Source organism: Temnothorax nylanderi, unplaced genomic scaffold (assembly GCF_030848795.1).
Source record: "Temnothorax nylanderi isolate EJ_2023f unplaced genomic scaffold, tnyl_v1.0 TNYL_tig0002_pilon, whole genome shotgun sequence".
Lineage (NCBI taxonomy): Eukaryota > Metazoa > Arthropoda > Insecta > Hymenoptera > Formicidae > Temnothorax > Temnothorax nylanderi.
The window spans coordinates 1,642,062-1,663,826 of NW_027249064.1; the positions used below are offsets into that span (position 1 = coordinate 1,642,062).

At 36.8% G+C, this 21,765-nt stretch overlaps 1 protein-coding gene across 2 annotated transcripts in view; it reads right to left on the bottom strand.

Moving 5' to 3' along the window:
* Positions 1–108: 108 nt before the first annotated feature.
* The window catches only part of LOC139768681 (protein couch potato), a 91,744-nt gene continuing 70,087 nt past the window's right edge, over positions 109–21,765 (bottom strand). The window contains exons 8-9 of one of the 2 annotated variants that reach the window (XM_071699124.1): positions 18,558–18,762; positions 109–13,619 (exon numbers count right to left, since the gene is read on the bottom strand). In XM_071699124.1, coding sequence (XP_071555225.1) covers positions 13,587–13,619; positions 18,558–18,762 — 238 coding nt within the window. In that variant the 3' untranslated portion in view covers positions 109–13,586. The remainder of the gene's footprint in view (positions 13,620–18,557; positions 18,763–21,765) is intronic. The other variant, XM_071699133.1, reaches the window with a different exon arrangement.

The window sequence follows — 21,765 nt, forward strand, 5'->3', positions numbered from 1 at the left end:
ATTTAAATAAATTTGAAATATAATAAATAAAAAATTAAAATCTTAAGAATAAGAAAATATATCTTACTTGGATGAAGGATTTTGACAGGTAGAATAATATCCAGCTCGTGTATTTTGCTCGTTTTATTATTTCCAAATCTTGCTTAGAACCTGAAGAAATTCTTTCACAATCTAATAATTAATTAATGATAATTAAGTTTAACATTAACGCCTGACAACGACGAAGTAAAGATTATAGATATATATATATTTATATTTATATATATATAAGCTAATCCTTGCCCAGACACACGAATTGATATGCAATGTTTAATGTGTTACTTGTTTTCTTTCTTGTTTTATTCGTCTATTTCACTTTTTCTTTACGGGCATATAAATAAATTCTTATTGCTTAATATTTTCTTGTTAATATATATATATAATATATATATAGTATTATTACATATATGATGATATGTTTTTGTAGTCCCAATGATTAATATGCACGCGTTTGTGCAAATGTCTCCGGCGTGAGACACGTTATGGACGGATTGATCCGGATTACGTCACGGACGTTCCGAATTGTCGACCGATCACCACCCCACACTATATTCACTGATAGCTCTCGGTGGCAGATAATCAGTACTTTTTACCTCTCGATATACTCTTTATTATATTCCGATCGACCTTCGGAATGTCCGTCACGCATCCAGCAGTATTTGACGAGGCCTCAGATTGTCGTTTCAAACCTCGTCCGTGATGATGATAAAACGAGAAAAAACGTTTATATAGATATACATATAATACTAAAGAAGAACACAGAAGAAAATGAAGAAGAAGAAGAAGAAACGAGAGAGTCGCGATCGCCCACGGCTCCGATTTTGTACCTCCGCCGTAGATCAATTATCGGAGAGGTGTGTCCACTCAAGCCCCGTCGACATACTGATTAATTATTAGTATTATTACTATTACATTATTACTATTATTATTAATATTATTATTCGCTCACTAAATATCATATTCTTATCTCTGAACATAGTTCAATGTCGCTACGGTAAAGTTATTATTCTTTAAATATCACAATAACCTTACACAGAAAGCTGCAGCTAATTTTATCATTATTATTATTATTATTACTATTCATTATCCATTATTATTACTATCAGTATTGTTGTTATTATCTACGAATTTACGCGCGAACTTTATCTCATAAATATGTCAGATGTATTGTATCCCCCTCTTTTTGTAACGAATACGAAAGTATTACCGTTATTATTATTACTATCTTTATTTAGTGTTGCTGTTATTATTATGCACGCACAATCTTTAGGGTTAATCGTCGTCGTGCCAAGCGACGCACGCTTGCGTGAACTCGATTTTGCTGCCTGTGTACTGGGCCACTTTCGATGGTTACCATGTGTGATTGCTCTCGTATGTGTAATTGATGAACAAAAATTGTACATTGTCGATACAGTGTACGCAAATTCCCCGCAATGCTCAATTATTATTGAACAATGTTGACATAGAATTTACATGGCCGCCACCAGCTTGTACCCGGATACATAGTACATATGTAACTCGCGATACATAGTGAACCTCGGAGTTTACCGAATAACATGAAAAAAAATTCATTGTAACCGATCGAGACACTGTCCATGAATCATATGACAAGTAATTTTAACAGTTGTCACATATCTGTGTATCAAGATTATTGAAATATTCCAATTTAAGATATAATGTTACCTCTGCAGATCATTAAAAGTATACGTTTTGATATGTAAAATTTATAAAGCTGCATAATCACTTGTGTGAGTTCTTAACAGTAAAAAACTAATAAATATTGATCCTCTAAAACTGTAATTGTAGAACCTAATAATCCGTACGCTTTAAAATAATTCGTTTCTTTGCATCGATTGATTTAGATCCTAAAGATTGCATTATGAAACTTATCTTTTGCAACCACATCTTGCCGCGTTTGTAAAAAGAAAAAGACCGATAATTTTGCAAATTATAAAATCTGCAGTAAGATAATGATTTATAAAAAATCATGGGTTCACTATTATTACCACGGTTAATAAATATGTAGATTCGAATTTTCAACACTTTGCGGACTGATCGTGCTGTACTGTAGCGTGCGCAGGGGACGGACTAGTTTCTGCAGCTGTATGCACGTGATATACATCAGAGATTAAATACAAAATTATAATCTCAAAAGTGGTGATTATACCTAAGCGAACATGTGGTCTCGTACTCAGTCGCAAAAATAACATTTGTATTTGTCGCACCGTGTTCTTCCAAAGCGGACCAATTATAGGACGTCGATTCACACACTTCAATCCGCAAAGTGTTCAATTCACTCGAGCGTTCAAATCTGCCGACTGATCGCTCAAATGTGCTCGAAAATCCATATTTCCGTAACACTTCGCTAATCTCTCACTTGCGATAACTGCTGTTCCACGGACAATCTTCGCATTGCGGATAATTTTTACGAATAAATCGTCTCTACGTAAGCATACAGGTGTTTACGTAGATCCCTTGCTGCGTGGAGGAAACTGCTACGACCGTCATACACATCTAACGGAGAAAAATCACACCGTTCCGCGTTCGAGGGGGCGATCCAAAGTGATCGTAGAATTCCCATAAACCGATGCCGATCACGAGAGCGAAAGCGATTATTACAGTGATTACTTAATCGATCACGCTCCCCGATCTGTTAAGGATTCGCGAAATATGCAGGCGCGTTTCTGACGATCGTTCATCTGTGCGGCTAACGAGTGTACGATAACCAAGTGTAAAGAACAAGTAACGGCTGATGCAGAGCCCAGCATAGAACTCTGACGCCAAAAGGATCGTCAAAAGAAACGCGCCGTCTATCTCTGCGCATCCAGACAAAATTTCTCACGTGTGTAGAAATCGACTCGCGAATTTGTCTTTATATACACGTTATCGTAACTCACAATTTTCATTTTCTTAAATTGAATCGCGATTCAATTTCACGGTTTTCCTCAAAATGTCGTTTATACATGCATCGTGAAACCCAGAAATTTTACACAATCAACAGATTATATATATCTAACAAGAATATAAAACGAATTAAAAGGATTTGAAAAGAAGCTTGCTTTTTTTCCTTTCTAACATCCCAAAAATTTTGAAATTTTTTATAATACTTCTACTAGAGATCTAAATTCTAAAAATATTTATTTTCAAGAATGTAAAATCTCGAAACATAAAAAAAAATGTACATTTTAAATAGGAATACACGTTAAGGCAAAGAGTCTTCACGATGCATTGGAGTCGACCCTAATAAATTTCTACGATGCAGATCAATAGACTATTACATATTTAAATGCACATATTATATGCGCATATATACACGCATACGAGATTCGCGTGATAGGGAATATTCCCTATTTTCCTCAAACGCTTCTACTCCATCGACGTTTTGCATTATTTCCCAACTATACGTATCCCTCTCTTTCGATATATCTCCCGCCTATCTTTCCACCCAGACACCAAGCGCAAACCGAAGCCGCGTGCATATATACACACGCGTTCACGCATGCAATACGCGCGCGATGTGAATCTAGAAACAACACGCAAATAAATACACGGACAACGTAGCTACACAAAGAGACACGTCCTTACATACATACAGACGGATACAAATGTAAGACACGGGTGTATCTATCGATTAATAAACGCCACAGAACGCTCGCGGTTGTCTACGAACGACGAATGTGGTCCAATATGCGTGCCCTTAATTATAGCGATTAGTTCGGCGAAACGCTCGATCATTTACCATGCCGGACATTATCTATCTATCTGAGATGAAAATTACAGGACGTCTTTCAAGCTGACATTATTGAACCATATAGCTCCGTATTGTGAAAAGATCATTCATTTATTGCATTCGATTTAAATAAATCTATTTTCCTAACGAGAAACTAATTTAATATACCTAATATTACTAAATATATGATTTACAATGTGAGAGAAAAATTAAACGTAGTGCAGATACTGTGAGTTATAAGTCGCAGAACTTAAAGATCTTCTTTTCTCAATCAATAAACACTAACGCACCGTATCATATCCACTGCTGAAAAAATTCTTTTGGACTAGATCGATTTGTATTATCTTCCTCATCTTTCACTCATAGATATAATTCTTTGAAATACCCTGAGATAAACAATAACATAAATAATAAAACAAGATAGGATACTCTCTAGCACGTTTCTTTTACGATGAAGACGGGCCCAGCATATATTATGAATGATCGATCGATTTCGCTGTTTTCTGATATGTTAAGAATGTAAGGGCGTGTTTTTTATCACTTTCAAAATATCGTACGTCACTGTACAATGTATAAGTATCAAAAGCAGTTACGTGTTTTCCCTCGGGAATTCTCATTGCAAATTGAGCGATGCCGAACGACCCTAGTATCTCGAGTTACTGTTTGATCTCGTGACACGTGTGATTGTCATATTCTGTCTTAATTTTTTTTTTTAACTGAGATTACGCATGTCGCAGCATTGACTACGCGGATTCGCCTTCGACATATTTGCGCGCGAAACCTTATACAAATTAAACTCCTCGATATTCGCAACGTGTATTTAACACTGCGTAGAATGTATGTCAAAACACAAAAAAAATCGGCCATTGCCAGATGTATCGTTCGTATGCGAATTTTGTTATTTTACTCGAATGCGAATTGTGATAGCTCGATACCCCAATTTACATTAACCCTGTCAAAGAATTGCTAGTTACACGACCCTAACTGACATCCGCAACGCATGCTTCTTTAAGCACGCTTCTTTAAGCGTCTGCGAAAACGCAGATTTCAATCACGCGTGGCCGACGTATACCGGACGCGACACCAATGTGTGCGCAGTATCCACCTGAGCTCAGATCTATGAAGCTGAATTCTATATCTACAGATCCATAAATCCATACATTCTAAAAATTCATACGGCCGAATCAATGAACGCATCTGTAAAATGAGAAAGGTTCCCAAGACTTACGGATCCGTAAAGTGAGAATATTATAAATTCGTGTCTTCAAAGATCCGGAGAGATACTGGATACTCACAATTTCGTACCAATCCATGGACACATATATATATAAATCGGCAAACTCACGTATTCAGAAAGCGGCGAGGTCTATAACAGCATGAGACTTCCACGGAACACACTATATGAACACGCTAGAATATAAGCTTATAATCCTAAGAATTCTCGCATGCCTCGTATAAACTGCCCCATCCGTTTCAATTTATAGGATCACCAAGAATATTAGTATAATTTTTCGTTGACAGATGGACAAATTAATTCATCGATTCATAAGAATTCATAAGAAGAGAGTCCTTCGTGCTCTTTACTTCGACCTTACGACGCTTAATGGGAGTATTACTTATCACATTATTCCTCCAAGATCGGGATAAAGGTGAAAAGCTCCTCCCATATTATATTTCGTTCGTCTAATCATTTTGTCAAGGATATCCGGTCTCGCGACCGGAAATTGTGAACGTTTGGTACAAACTACCACAGTTCGTCGTGTAGACATCCGTCCATATCACCGTCTACTAAATATTTCCATCTCGTGTGAACGGGTTTTGCCCACACATACCCACCACAAACACACACACGTACATGTATACAGGCATACATACGATACATATACACAGACGCGCAAATAATTAATTAAGCAACTATAAGTCCCGACTCTTCTCATCTCGAACGATCCTCTAGATAAGTACATACTTCGATATCCGAATATTGAAAAGTCTCTTTTCTAGGCGCCCTCCTTACTCGCTCACACTGTGCACAACCTCCCCCCCCCCCCGAATTTGTGATCTCAATACGTAGTCGTCGTTGTGAATCGATCTTGCGATCGTGGCTTGGACGGGTATAAAGGCTGCCGTCGATGATTGAATAGGATTACGTCATAGTGAATAAGACCCGCGAAAATTGAATTCCCTTAAACAATAAGAAAATAAATAATATTTTACTGTATTATGCTGTGAAATTTGCGAGGAATATTAATTTAGCGAGTTTATTTCTAAAAAAAGATGTCAAACAAAAATGTTGATTTTGATTATGATAATATATTAGATGGAGGAGTTAAATAATAATAATAATTATAGTTCACTGTGACAATCATCCAATCATTGCCTTTTAAATTTTATGTCAGAATATCAAGTATTAGTAGAAAGTGTGTAGCGCATATCGGATACGCGTATCGTTAATTGCACTAATGAATTTAGCAATTTTTTCTACGGCAATATACATCAAAATACATTCTGTGACACAAAATGACGTAAATTCTCTTTCTCGAAGATCGATGTTTAAATGTTAAAATTTGTATAATAAATAATCTTCTCCTTTAATTGATAATTAGCTTATGGGATTTAAAGCCCAGTTTAATTCATGCTGATAAATATTATAACGATGTATATATGTATATCCTGGTCTCATGCAATGATCATTACTATTCGTGTGGCGGGATACACGAGAGAAAAAAGATTTGTAATTGGCAATAATTGGCAATAATGAGCCAACTGGTCGCCGATTCTCGACTCTCTTGGACGATAATTATGATAATCGTGGGATTTGCGAGAGTACTTTAGTACGAAGGCGCAAAGTAGCATTTTTTACTCTTTGGGATTACTTGCGTATGAGTCGCGTAAAATAATAAATAGTCGAATAGTCTCAGGTACCTACACCTCAAAGAATATTCGTCTCGAGGGAATGCATGGAAATACTGCGCGAATTTAGAAGATCAAGGTGAGAATGCCGAACGATCGCGCGAGATTATTCTCCAACCTGTTCGGGAAAATTCGAGAGTCTTTAGAAAAAATGATTCGAATTAACACCAAAGCTCGGTTTAAGGCAAAAATTACAAAGCGATATAATAATAATATCGATTTATCTTCAACAGTCTCATCAATTAAACGCGATAACAATCATAATACAAAAAATCAATGAATGCCCTATTAAAAAATTAATTAATTAAGATTATATTACTTTCTCGACTTCATTTATGTTAAATTTTTGTTAAATATTTAGCTTTCTTTCAATCTCTCATTAACTCACACAGTTCTCTTTATGTAGTTTTAAAAAGCATGTTTATTTACCACACTCGCATTTAACTCCAGATTTTAATTTTATTTCGATTTTAGAATTCCAATTGTTAATATTTCTTCACAATTACCATTCCAACGCGCGTCATTCAGAAATGGTGTCGATATTTCGCACGAGCGATACCAATGTGCCCGCGCAAAGGATACCCACGTCAATCGATTACACGCGCGACATAATCGTGTTAATATAATATACGTGGATCACCTGAGCACGACCGGCTTCAACAAGAATTCGCAAGCCGCCTTAATTTTTGCTAAATAACGAATCAAACTCGCTATCAGGGCTGCGACAGTTGCAATATACAAATTGACTACGCTCTCGTTTCCACACATACGTGCGTCGCCGAGTCGCTTATAATTATTTCAATTACTTTCACATAAAATACCACGGATTGCTCCGATCTTTGATGGCTTCGAGCAGACATCGTGTTTTTAGCCGGGCATCTATTTATAGATATTCTCAATGTAAATCCATTATTAGTAAAAATATCATGAATAACAGTAATGGTTCCCACGTAAACAATATCTGTTTTTTAGTGAGCAAAATTGCAACGTATCCGAGTACTTTCAAAGGGAAATGAAAGAATACAGATGTCTGATCGCAGTTGTTCTCTAAGATATCGAAGTCCACGGTACATACATATATATATATTCGTCTAGCTTCGTCTTTACTTACGTCGCGCGTCGTCAGACGGATGTAACATCAATGACAGAATCAACTAAATACCACAGAAAGCGCGTGTGATACTACGATTAACAACTATGTAGAACAGTCTACGGTTACTTAACTACCTACTCGCAATCTTATAAAACTCCGAAAAAACATCATGACGTATTATAAATCCGCCGCCAGAACGAGTTCTCACGGTCGCTTAAGTCAATTAACAAAATCGTACTCAAACAATAGGAAAGCTGTTTTTAGACTATCGTACTTTTCTCCTCCTTCTCCCCCTTATTCTCCCCCCTCCTCCTCATAGATCATTCGTCCGGAATGTATAAACTCCCTTCCTCGACACTTATCACTGGTATCGGTGCGAAGCGATGCCTGTACGCGATACATATCGCCGCGGCAGATCCGCTTCGCATTTCGCGCGCTTTAGAAAATTGATATGTATTTTGTCTATTCATCTCTCATCGTTCCCTCTCACCTTTACTTTCATTTTTGGTGTCTTGACAATACTACTATGGTCATTACTTTCGAAGTGTGGTCAGGCTCAAAGGAGCTCTATTAATCCTGGTTGCCCTATATGCTCGTACATGTATATAATACGATAAGGTATGTAGCCCTCTTTCAGGGCTGACAAATTTGAGACGCGATTTTCGTAATCAGTCGTAAACAAAAGATATACAATTCAATGGCAAATTATATTATTTTTTGCCCGATTTTGCCTGATTTGTCTTTAAAACCATCTCTTCTCATTAAAAAGCCTAATGACAATTCGACGCGATCGATTGTAAGTTTTACGAGCGATCTCTGACTACCAGAGTGCCAATGCAATCTTCCTCTTTTTATCCATTATTTATTGGAAAAAAAAGTAATTATGCAATATTCCTCTCGATATTAAATCAAATGTAAAGCTCCAAATTAAAATGCCTTTCGATTATAGTTTTTATACAGTTTTATGATGGTGCAGAGGTCTTAGAATCTCGAGGATCGATCCTGCCGCAGGATCTTCCTTCGAGGACGGAATCGGGATCTACGAGAGAAACTCAAGAAGCAAAGGCAAATTATACTTGATTTTTCTTCGCGCTATCATTACGGTAGATTGGTGCGATCTAGCATCGGGTGGTGCACATTAACGTTTTTTTTTCACAGCGTGATATAGTCTTTGTGAGGTCTATTGGTAGTCTTTGGATCGATACATTGCCATCTTTGGTGATTTTGCGTTCTTCGACCTTGAATCTGTCTTCTCCCTTTCAGTGAACTTCACGCGGACGCGAAGTTCCTATGGTGGACCAAATTTTATAAGATATTTTCAGTATGCAAACCATTCGAGTTGTAATTTGCCGAAGTGTACAGTGAACTAATCATGCGAACCAATGATTCGATATTATTAGAGCGAGAGCGTGTTCTCTCTCGAAGGAAAAATCGTACAATCGATTAAATCGGCTTAATGCTGCAGATTTTTACACACATTTGTTAATTCATTGATCCATAAATTCATGAATGTAAAACAGAGATTTAAGCATATTTATATATATATATATATATATTTATTTTCAATCCCCCATATCTTCATTAATTAATAATTTTTAAAAGTGACTTTTTTTCATTTATACTTTATTCGTCAAATGTACGACTTTCTCTCGAGTTTTCCGCTCAATAAATGATACTTTTCATTACTTTTCTTCCAGAATAAATGAGCGCTGTAAAGTCCCGGTTACCCTCGCGTTTCGCATGATTCGTTTCGCAGTGCGTTGCGCACGATGCCACATATATATATGCCTATACACGTGTGTATATATATATATATAATATATATATACATATATGTATATATATACGTATATAAAAAAGAAATAAAACGGACTCGCTAGAGTAATTTCCTAGAGACGGTACAAAATATCTGATTGACATGTACTTCTCGCCCCTGTACTTTAAAAGTCGCGCGGTTTATACATATATTTTTTCTTCATATATATATATCTATCTGTAGATATATGTATATATATACTTCTTCATATTTTATATTAACCTCTAATATATCCTTACGCGAATACCACTCTATGTTAATGTAATAATAGCGTACTGCCTACTGATATGTGTTAGTTCACTTGTAAAGCACTTTAAAATTCAATCTAACGATTCATCGATTCCGACCGCGAATAACGACGAATCCGCCTCTTAATGGCTAATTACAAAATAACGAGCTATTGAATATACCGAATAATGCGTTTGCCGCGCCGCATCCTCGCAATTTTTCTAAGATCGACGATCATCCCTCGCGATCGCGATACTCGAGCGATCACGGTCGCGTTACCCAAACTTGTCTACTGTAATTCTCATTATCCTCTCCTCGCTATATTATTTCCTTATCTCTTCCTTTTTTGCTAGATATTTATCTTGATATATTCGAGAATCATCCCCGGCGGATTTAAAATTCTTAAAACTTTTTATCCTTGATACGAATTTCATTAACCCTTTGCACTCACAAGATGTGATTTATACTATTTTTCTTAATTTCAAAGGATACGCATTGAGAATATTATGGTACATTTTTTTAAAGAAGAAGGCCAACTGTGTGTAAGTCTGGTTCCAAGCGCATGAAAGCTGTCCGCAATGAGATACGCTCTCTCTAATCAAGACCCTTTTTTTATTATTAAATTACCCGTTAACATAATCATTTGTTTTTAAATATCTGAGATAAGGACAGATCTAAATCTCAGTCCATTTCACTGCTCCTCGAATTGTAAGGCCTCGATTCGATTACAACTTAGATTATACTTCCTAAAGTTTCGTAAATTACATTTTATCGCAGTGGCTTGTCAGTTAGTTGTAGCGTTAAATCCAAAATTTGTAGCATTACAAAATATCAATTTCTGATCCATCTCCATAATCTACGTTGATATGTAAAGTAGGACTCAAGCGTAAGAGCGCAAAGGGTTAAAGTTCGCAACATTTTGCCTCACGATAACAAAGATACTTCTATTTTATCTCATCTTTTCATTCTCACGCGTGATGTATCGTGTGTTCGTCAAGTCCCAATATCGCGGAGTGATATTTCTAACGTAGTGCTCTCCAGTCGCTTTCCGTAGAAAAATAAAGAACATACTGGCGCGATTATGACTTGACGATCGATGACGACGATGACGACGATGACGACGATGACGACGATGACGACGGGCGATCAATGATGGATCAAACGATCGGCTCGCCCGAGTGCGCCAATGGATGATCGCCATTACCGAAATCCACTGTTTTAATCGGCGGCTTTTTCGTTTCTTAAGTAACTTCCACTTTCGTTAATTGCGGATGCATGTAATAAATGCCCAGTGATACAACGGGGGATACGAAGGTTGGTCGTGAAACTCTCGAGTATTCATCGGCGGAAGCTGCACAATATTACTAAAAGCTGCTCTAACAATCTTCGTTATATAGCTATTTCTTAAGATCTATTTTGTTATAATTAACGTAAACACAATCATGTTTATTAAAAATCTAAACTTATTAAAATCCTGCATCAAATACACACAGAATTATATATATATATATATATGATATGCGAATATTATTATAATTTTTTAAAATACGCTTACATGCTTTTACGTGAGATACAAGATTTTTAAAAGTATTCCGCACGAATACAAACGGAGAAAGTCGGAGAAAATCTTCAATCATGTCAAAGAGAAATTACCAAGAGATAGCTATTACAGATTTTCATGAATTTATTGAGCCATTTCAGAAAAGGCGTTCCGCTCAAAAACTTATCTTTGATCCTCGAATCATTACGAGATCTTCAATGCGGCCTCATTGCAGCTTTCCGCCATCGAGAAAGTAAAAGGAGAAGGCGGGAGGGAAAGGGAAGTGCGATACAGGATGAAAGAGAGGCGAATGGGACGTATTTCGGGTATGGTTGCACGTTTAGAGAAGCACCGGGAGTTCTCTCTTTAGGAGTTCGAAAAATCGGGACAAGATCTATGTGTGTAACGCACTACCGATTACAGCTTGTGACTCGACCAACAGAAAGGCACTTGGGCAAATTACGTGCCGAGTTGGCCGCCGTTTCTAACACACGGGGCACATCACCTTCACTACCACCCTCCTTTCTTCCGTCCGCTCTCTCTTTCTCGCAATTTTTTTTGCTTCACGGAGAAACGGACGGTCGTTCAAATTCCCCTCTCGCCACACTTTAATCCTCATTTACAGCTTAACCCTATGATATGTTCGCGTTCGTTATGTATATATATGTATAAGATTATTACTTGCAATTATTCTCTCACCTAACATCTCTCACTTATCATTCGATCCGGTGGTTGATTCTCTTCTTTTTTCTCTCTTCCTGTCGTCGTGCATATTTTCTCACATTCGCAATTTCATTCTCAGATTCTCACCTATCATTTCTGCTAGGATATCCTTTCTTTTTTTTCTCACGCTGACACACACTCACACACACACACACACACACACACACACACACACACACACACACACACTCTCTCTCTCTCTCTCTCTCTCTCTCTCTCTCTCTCTCTCTCTTCTCCTTTTCATTTTCTTTCTCTCACCTTCTTCAATCTCACCTAGGACACTAGACTCTTCTTAACAAGATACAATAGTTAAATGTACGCGCGCTCGTGCTTCGCGCGACGCGCCGATGATAAAACATAAATACACGCTTCTTAGGGCACCTTTGGTATTAAGCTTGATGTACTCATCTTCGCCTCACTTGTTTCGTTTCAGTGTGTGGAAATCGCAATTTCGCGTTAGAGTCGCCACCAGGATTCGCATCGTATCTATCAGTGCGATTTAATCACGCATTAATGAGCTTGATTTTTGCGAGACTCGATTCTTACGACATCACTTTTTCAACGATACGAACAATTTGAAAAGCTCAAGCTCGATGTAATGACTTATTTAGAATTTTTTACAAGTTCTTTTTCCAAAACACCCGATAGATTATTGTTGAATGCAATTTTTATATAATATATATCGCGGATGCATCCCTGGGTGGCATGATATGTCTGAAAAAATCTCCACGACTGTCACGTGTAAATGTGTTTGTTTGTAACGTATACGTGTACGTGTAAACAAATATCGCGGTATAATGTGCGCGTGCAGTGACTGCGAAGAGTGCCATTTTTCTTTACACATGTGTACACATACAAGAAATAAAATCCGCTTCCTCGTTTCCTTCGTTCTTCTGCCGCCTCCTCTTCGATGATCCATCTGCCTCATTTCTTTTCATCACCCCTCCCCCCCTCCCTGTCTCTCGCTTCGTCGTCGTCGATCGCGATCAAAGACACGGTGAAAATAAATAGTAGGTAAAGGTAGGTACGCGAATCGAGATAAGTTAAGTTCGTTAAAAAATATATATACCTAGGAATTATTATGTGATTATATTGGGCCCCCCGCTAGAGTCGCGCGAACCAACACGCCTCCGCTCTGCAACGTCGAAGAATTTACAAGAATTTGCCTACCGGTGTGTTCGCTGTGTCCCTTCCGGGCGGAAGAGTTACCGAAATCTTACCCTTCCGCCCACGTTCGCAACTTTTGCGCCTCTCTTCTCTTCCTTACTTTTTCTTATGTGTATGTGTGTTTATGTGTGTGTGTGTGTGTTTACTGCTCCCGCATCCTACGTTTCGCTCCCTACGATCTCTCGTCGACGAATCTTCAATTGCTCATAATGTGCGATTTCTTGTATGGTTCTTCCTCGTGTCTTGTTTTCCGATGGATATCCTGTCCTACGAGAGCACGTCCTGTCATCTCCTCGGGCCACCCGATAATCTGCCTCTTTACATGCCGTTGATGTCGATCTTAAGGTTGGCCGTTTTCTTGTCTCTTTGATCCCTGAAATGTCGATGCAAACGATTAAGACGATTCATGATATGTGGTGCGGTACGCTCGAAACGCGAAACGCAAGAGATCACGATTGCAACGAGACGATATTTTCATAATTTAATCGTATATCACTAATACGCGGGACCATCTCAGAAAGAATTAATTACTTCCTTCTGAAACACACACACAATAATTCTTTAATTTTCTCGCCACTATACCACTATGTGTAACAGATATTCTTAATAATATACACACAAGAAAATTGCATCATCTTTAAGCTATAATTGTTAATATATTATTACTCAAATATGTTCAAAGACATCGCAGAAAATTCAAGTTCCTAAGAATAGAAAATTGCTGAAATCGAATTTTGAATATTCAAAGACGCGATTGTGTCGCGAAAATTAAAAACCCGAAAGTCGATGGTCATGCATAACGAATTTTTTATAATACCGGTTCTCAAAGTCACACGTAGTGACAGTTTAAAAAAAGACTCGGTCGAGGGTCCGAACGAGGATGAAAGGACAACCTACATTTGTCTTGTTACCACATAAAGAGTGTCCGCGCGAAGCTGAAGAGACGACATTGCCATTGAGTAATTTGCGTACCTCATTAGGACGTGACTGCGCTGAAAAGCGCTCTTTCACGGTTTGTTCAAAGCTCTCGGTCGACGAAGGGACACATATACGGTGAAGAAAAGAAGGATATAATAAGGAAAGCAGAAGATATAGGGATATAGACAGACAGATTGAATTTTGTTACGTCTTGAGAGAGAAATCCCGCAGGAATAGAGATTTTATGAATAAAACGTATTTACATACCAACGGTAGATTCAAGACAGAGTCGTGAGCGACGTGAATAAGAAAATAAAACAATGTAAATCTTATGACAATATTTCTTCACGGCGTATTAGTACTGTAAAGATTCTTAAATATAAAAGACTTATAATTCAGTATTGATATTGAGTATATAATATCGAGTATTAAGCATTTTTGAATAAAAATAATATATTCAATTATACGCAAAGAATTATTTTATAATATTTACAATACAGTATATACAGTATATGTATATGTATATAAATGAAAGACAGAAAAACGCAGTATATGTAAATTTATATTAATAAATACAATCTACTAAAGAAAAATTAAGAAATAGATAAAGAAGTTTAAAATTTTCAGTATTTACATAAAAAGAAATTAGAAAATTTAGAAATTCAGAAAGTGAGAAAATCTTGGAAATTCAGTGAAACAAATCAACGCAAACAAATTTCGTAAATATAAAAACCTAGGAACTTTTCTCCTATAGAAGCGAAAAATTAAAAACTCGACTATTCAACAATTCAAGTCTCCTGGGTCTCTGCTGTTCCTCTCTTTCTCTCTCTCTCTCTCTCTCTCTCTCTCTCTCTCTCTCTCTCTCTCTCTCTCTCTCTCTCTCTCTCTCTCTCTCTCTCTCTCTCTCTCTCTCTCTCTCTCTCTCTCTCTCTCTCAACAATCATATAAAAAGGTTCTCCTTCATCTATTAAAAGCGAAAGATTTTTTTCTTTTCTGATATACGCATGCAATAAGGACAGAGGAAGAGGAAATATTCATAGGATTAAATGTTTGCGGAAAGGGCAAGAGTTTTAATTCATCGAGTATCCCACGAGGTGAATGTTGCGGTGCCAGACGTCTTTATAAAACGACGTGAATTAACGATGACGTGTTCGGCCGTGCCCAGCCCCAAGCGAACCGTATCGATCGTTTAATTCGAAAATGGGGAGATCGCAGCTTCGTTTATAGCGTGACCAATCGCAACTTTTCGGCATCACATATAAATAAACAAGTTGCTACAGAATCGCAAACTGCGAGCGAACGATATCGATCCATTGATTTTAAAGGGTAAGGTCGAGCGATCCGAAGCGCTCTTTTATAGCGTCCGATCAATTTTTGGTGACACACTTTTATCGCGACGCGATTCCATTTTCGGACGTTTCGAACACGGATTGCCAAGTCCTTCATTTCTATTTCTCAGTCGTCTACATATTTAAAAAATGCAGTAGCTTTAAATGCATATCCCTTCTAGATCTGTTCCGATTCTTCAAATCTGTAAGAACCAATTGTTCTAATATTGTGTATAGTCAAATCTTTAGTTTATCGATTAGTTCATTTTCTCTTTTCGACAAAAGGTCAAAAAAGTTAAGGAAAAGGCAGCAAATCATGAAAATAAGCTTATTTTTACGATTCAATTGGATCTTACATATAGTTACGTAAATTTTGCGACTTAAAAAAACTTGCATTCTTGCTTAGATTCTTATATTCTTCTATCTTTCACATGCACGGTTATTATCCTCTATTTTTAACTTAAAAATGATGCAAACTTTTTCTTGACGTGTCTGCAGTTATGCATATCGAATATCACACGTAAATAATATTATGGCTGTTATGAGATTTGCCGAAATATTACTACCATATTTCAACCAAACGAACAACTCCGCGCCAGCCTCATTTAACGCAGTTTAATTACTTAGCTAATTAATTAGTTCAATCCTTTTAGTGGTTGGATAACCTGTGAGTTGAACTTGGTTCAGCCCTTAAATTACGTAAGTGGGATCGATCCTTAAATGTCCGACAAATCTTCCTTCATCGGCGGAAATACGGTCTTGATTAAAAGCGGAACCTCAGAATCATCGTTTTGTCTGACTTTCCTCTTTTTTACTTTATATGAACTGTTATTGCAATTCTTGAAATTTATTTTGTTCAAACTGATCAAAGTTAAATCGAAAAATAAAATGAACGTTAACATATCAACCTCTTTGTTTTTATACATATTAAATATTTTTTGTACAAACATTTTGATAAAAAATATACATTTCTCCCGACGATGTAAGAATAGGAAATGATTGCATTTCGAAATAAAATCTTAAAATATATACAAAATTTATCACATCCAATATGTAACAAAGAAAAAATGAAATATTTCATTATCACAAATCTCTAATCGATAATAAAAAAATAATTTCAATCACTAAAATTGATTCTAATATTTTATACAGCCAATCTTTCCCCAAGCATTACTACAGCCGATTAGTTGCTACAGGATGGTGCATAGTGCTCGTCATATCTATATGGCATAGTAAAACAAAGATAGATTTGATACAGCGGAAATAAACATACACAGGAAGGGAAGGGATCTCGTATGAAGGAAATTACACCGTAAAAACGAGCGAATCGACAAACAGACATCAATAAAGAAGGAACACGAAGGGAATCCAACAGGAAAAAGAGAGAACTTAGAATCTGGGATTGAAACCATATAATGTGGATGAGTTCAATTTTCAATGCTACAATAAAATTTACCTTGCCAAGTATCGCCATTCTTTCCCATCCGTCAGAAATAGATATCGAGATCACTTTTGCCTGTCCCTAACATCGAAATCTGAACTCTTCGAAATTATAATTTGGCCTCTGTTTGAAATCGTGCAAAAATTTGAAAAAGGGAAAATCATTTAAAAAAAGGAAAAAATAATACAAAACCAGATAAAAAAAATTATACGTTCCGATCGCAGAAATGGGAACATATATCTCAATCGAGCAATAGAGAGATAAAGAGAAAAAGAAAAAAAAAGAAGGAAAGACGGGCAGATTCGCCGGCTTTCACATGATCGGTAGGCGATTAATGACGGATAATTGACAATTGGCACCAACGCACGAGAGTGCATCTACTGCTCGGATACGAGTCCTCGACGGGACAGCCGTCGTCGGACTTTCGACCAGATTTAATTGGCCTTCAAAGTGACGGCCTGTCTGGCGCCTCGAGGCACAAACGCTTTCGAGGGCAAAACCGCGTGAGTTAGATCGAATAATGACCGAATAATTGGATCCAGGATCCACTGGGCCCAATGCATTTCGGTGTCGGCGACAAAAGTAAAGATTCGAAATCGATATCATTTCGACGACGTCAGCTTCGATGCTATGGACGTAGAAAAATGTGCCATTTCTGCGGTTTTATAAATATTACAGTCATTTTTCTACATCTATAGCATCAATATACGTAAGCTCATCGAGATCATATCGGTTTCGATCCCTAGACGAAAACGCACAGCTGTACTTTCCAAAGAGTTCCAATAAAACATTGCTCTAAAATAATTTTTATTTTTAAAGATTGATCATTTAAACTTGATATTTGTGTTTTAAATCATAATTTATTTGTAACATTATATATATGTTTTCAAATTAAATTAATGCTTTCTTTATAAATTTCTAATTTTATTATATTACGAAGACTATATGAATTGCAGTTTTGAAGGAGAATTGTTAAAACTCAATTTTCCCTCTCTCATATTATCTTCACGTCTCACCGAAATATTCGTGGAGTAGAATATCAGAATATATATAATATTCGTATTTTCCATATATGACTAAACATTATGAAGCATCTTTCTCTAATAAAGTATTTTGAATCTTGGAGTATAATAATAATTATTATTAGCGCCGAATGCAAATAAAAGAATATAAAATGTCACGAAAGCACAGCCCTACGTATTCGCCGTTGATCGCATTTTCGCGGAGGCGGCTCTACTGTAGGGCGGACCACCCAGAGCCTCGTATATGTGCAAAAGTCTCGTGCTAGATCACAGTAAACACTTATGTGTTAAGGACTTGGGCGCATAAGCGAGACCGCTGGGTATTCGAAGGTACGCAAGCTCCACGCTTGACCGCAAAAAATACTCTCGTCGAGGCTCTCAGCATGTGCAAAGTGCGCGAGAAACGCCCTCGCTAAAATCCTCGCGCGCGCTAAGATCTTTCTCGGATCTCTCGAAGACCATCTTCGCCTTATGAATACCACGAGAATAAACACCGAGGGTTTCGAGCTCGCGAATACCTTATACGAAAGCTCGCCTATTTCAAATAGAGCCGCCCCCCGCGTCCTTTGCAGCGGTCTATCGTAGCATAAAGTGAAACCTACTTCGATCCAGAGATTTGTAAAGCCCACCTCGGCCATTTTTGACTTTGCATATTCGATTCGTATCGCTCCCCGGTCGGAGGAGAGGAGAAAGGATCCTTGGAGAGTGGCCATCGCCTGGGCCGCGTAGCGAACGTCTTGATATTCGACAAAGGCCACTGGCGAGCCTCCCTTCGTGTGCATACGAAGCCGGGAGAAACCAGGAAAACTGTGCACAAATAAGAGAAGCGTACAATACGTGCTCTAGTTAGTCGTAAAGACAGTACTTTGGTAAAGGGGAAGTTTAGAAGGGTTTTGGCGGGGGTCTTGGTTACTGCTTGGTTGTCATTAATGGTGTCGATGGTGTCAGGCGGTGCCGACATGGGGTGATTACACGGAGGGGATGCGACACAAACTCAGGATCGAATTTAGATCGTTAAATGCTGTGAATTATTTACCTTAGCATGTATGTGCGCAAATTATTTTGGGGGAATTTAACATGTACAGAGATAATTACATACATACAATGCATATAGATATATATATAATTGTATGTAAAAAGAGAAAATTATTAAAATTAAATAATAAAGTAATCTGTACAATTATTATTTTGCAAAATCTTTCTTAAATATAAGAAATATCGCAGAAATAATTGAAATTATTTTTAAAAATGTGATCAAATATTTGAAAAATTATCAACAGAAGCATATCTATGTAAAATAGATTCTCGTGATTATCACTCATTGTTATATTGTTCATTTTATAACAAACAATGAGATTGTTATAGTAGAATTTTTATATTTTTCTTTCTATTTTACACCATTGTTCCTTCCATTTTAATCGTTTCGTATTAGGTTCACAGTGCATTCGCAAATCCGCAATTAGCCGATTATGTTCGCGATATAGGGACATTACCCTCCGTGCAAACCCGTTCAGCACACCGACAATTAGTAAACGGCACTGGTCGCATGGTACGGGTACTAGTACAGGTGCGTCCTATATGCCTACAATCTACGACGGTGGCAAATGATTAGCGGATGTCAGTGATGTTTGGAGGCGGTGCTGTTAGTACAAAGCTTTCAGCGTTCACGACGGACTTGCACAATTTCGATTATCATCGCGCCCTCGGCACGACGATTAAATTTAGGTGGAGATACTTGATGTTTTGTCGGTTGTTTGTTATCTTTCGATTACTATGGTCATCGATTTAATTTGCTTGTTTACAAATCTCAACTAGAATAAACTAAATAAATATAAACCCGAGCTCTAATAAATTTAAAGATCTACAAACTGATTAATGCATAAAAATCTACGAGAACGCACATATATAAGCTCACAAATTCATGGATCCAGAGACTTGTATAATTCTAGAGTCGATATTAAATATCTCCCCTTTTTTATATCTACAATATATCCTTTAATTAATTTAAAACCTATTTTTAAGAAAAAAAAATTAGAGAAAGGTGTTTACTTCCTGAGATTTTTCAAAATTTAAAATTAATAAATATTTAAGCAATTATATAACGATTAATTAAGATTCGGGTTTCTGAAACATGCTAGATTTCATATTTTATAAAAAGGAAAAGAAATTAAATCTTACATAGAAAAATATTTTTCAATAACCCTATGCACATTCTATAATCCAAATATTTACGCAAGATTGTAAAATTCTTTTGTCTTTTTTGTCTTCGACAAATGTGCTTTTTCTCAAGCGTATTAACACGAAATAATTACCCGTGCAAGAACAACGGATGAATTACATGCGACGAGCGCAATGTATTCACGTCGTCGACGACGAAATTCCGTCGAATACTCCTGTGAGCTACCGAAAATTGCAGAATGCGCAGCGCGCCCCTCGCACGTGCAAACGCGTGTAATTAACTCAGGCACTCACTTACGAATTCATACTGCAGAACTCTGGGGTTTGCGGGATAATGAGATTTCGCGGGCTAATTATACGGGGGGAGGAAGAGCTTCTCTATTGACGGCGGAACTTACGAGACAGTCGCACGCAGACTTCCGTCAACGGCGAAACTCGAAAGAGTAGATCGCGTCTTCTGGATCGCTATTCGTACACTGTGTGTCAATGAAATTGTTGTACTAGCAACTCTTATCTTGTGAGAATTTTCTATTTCGAATATCGATTAACTGCAAATTCTATAACTAATGTTTGAAAAATAAGTAATAAGAATAAGTAGTGTTTAAATAAATGAATAGTATGATTTTAAACATACAGGAAAGATAAAAAGAACTTAGATATTGTAAACACACTGTGGTAGTATCATTTAAATAATAATATAAATTTGATAAATTTTTTTCATACGATATGCTTTCCTTAACAAAACACAATTGATATATTTAAGATTTATAGACATAATAGGTAATATGTATATGTGTATATTATTCAATCGCGCGAAAAAAGAGTCAAAACATTTTCTTCTAGATTCTTGCTATTAAATTATCTTAAACTAAATAAAATATATTTTAGTTTTTACTTAAACACTTTTATCATCGAAAGAATTATAATTATCGAAAAGAAATATTTTATTTTTAAATTTTTATTTTTCTCTCGAATCAACGAATATATTTGTGCATAAATTTCCAAATAAATTATATATATATACATATATACAATATACGTACGGATCGAAAATAATGCCTCCTAATTTTTTTCTTTTGAATCTGACGCCATAGAAAATTTTGCGTTTCACTGAATTGATACTTGAAATCTCTAGTTGTACTATGTTGAGTGGTTGAGTGGTCAGTTACGTTAGTGTGTCACACGAACAGTTCAAACTGATGTGTGTTTCAGATATGCGTAACAGACAAGGGCGGTAATTGAATTTCTTACCGTGGAAGAAGTGAGACCTATTGAAATCCATTCGCATTTCAGAAATGATGTTATCATAAACATTTCTGAGACGCGAATGAATTTCAATGGCTGCGTTGAGCAGAAAAGGCAACTCAACGAGCGATCAGTGATTTTTTTAAATGATTGAATCTTGCCTTTAGTTCTTCCCTGGATCCAAGTGTAGAAACCAATTGTAATAAAGAATCATTGAGCGCTCATTGAACTGCTTTCTCCGCTGAACGCAGCCATTGGAACTCACTTCTTCCACGATAAGAAATTCGACCACCATCCTTGTCTGTTATGCATATCTGAAACATACACCAGTTCGAACTGCTCGTGTGACAGACTCACGTAAATGATCACAACACCACTCAACATAGT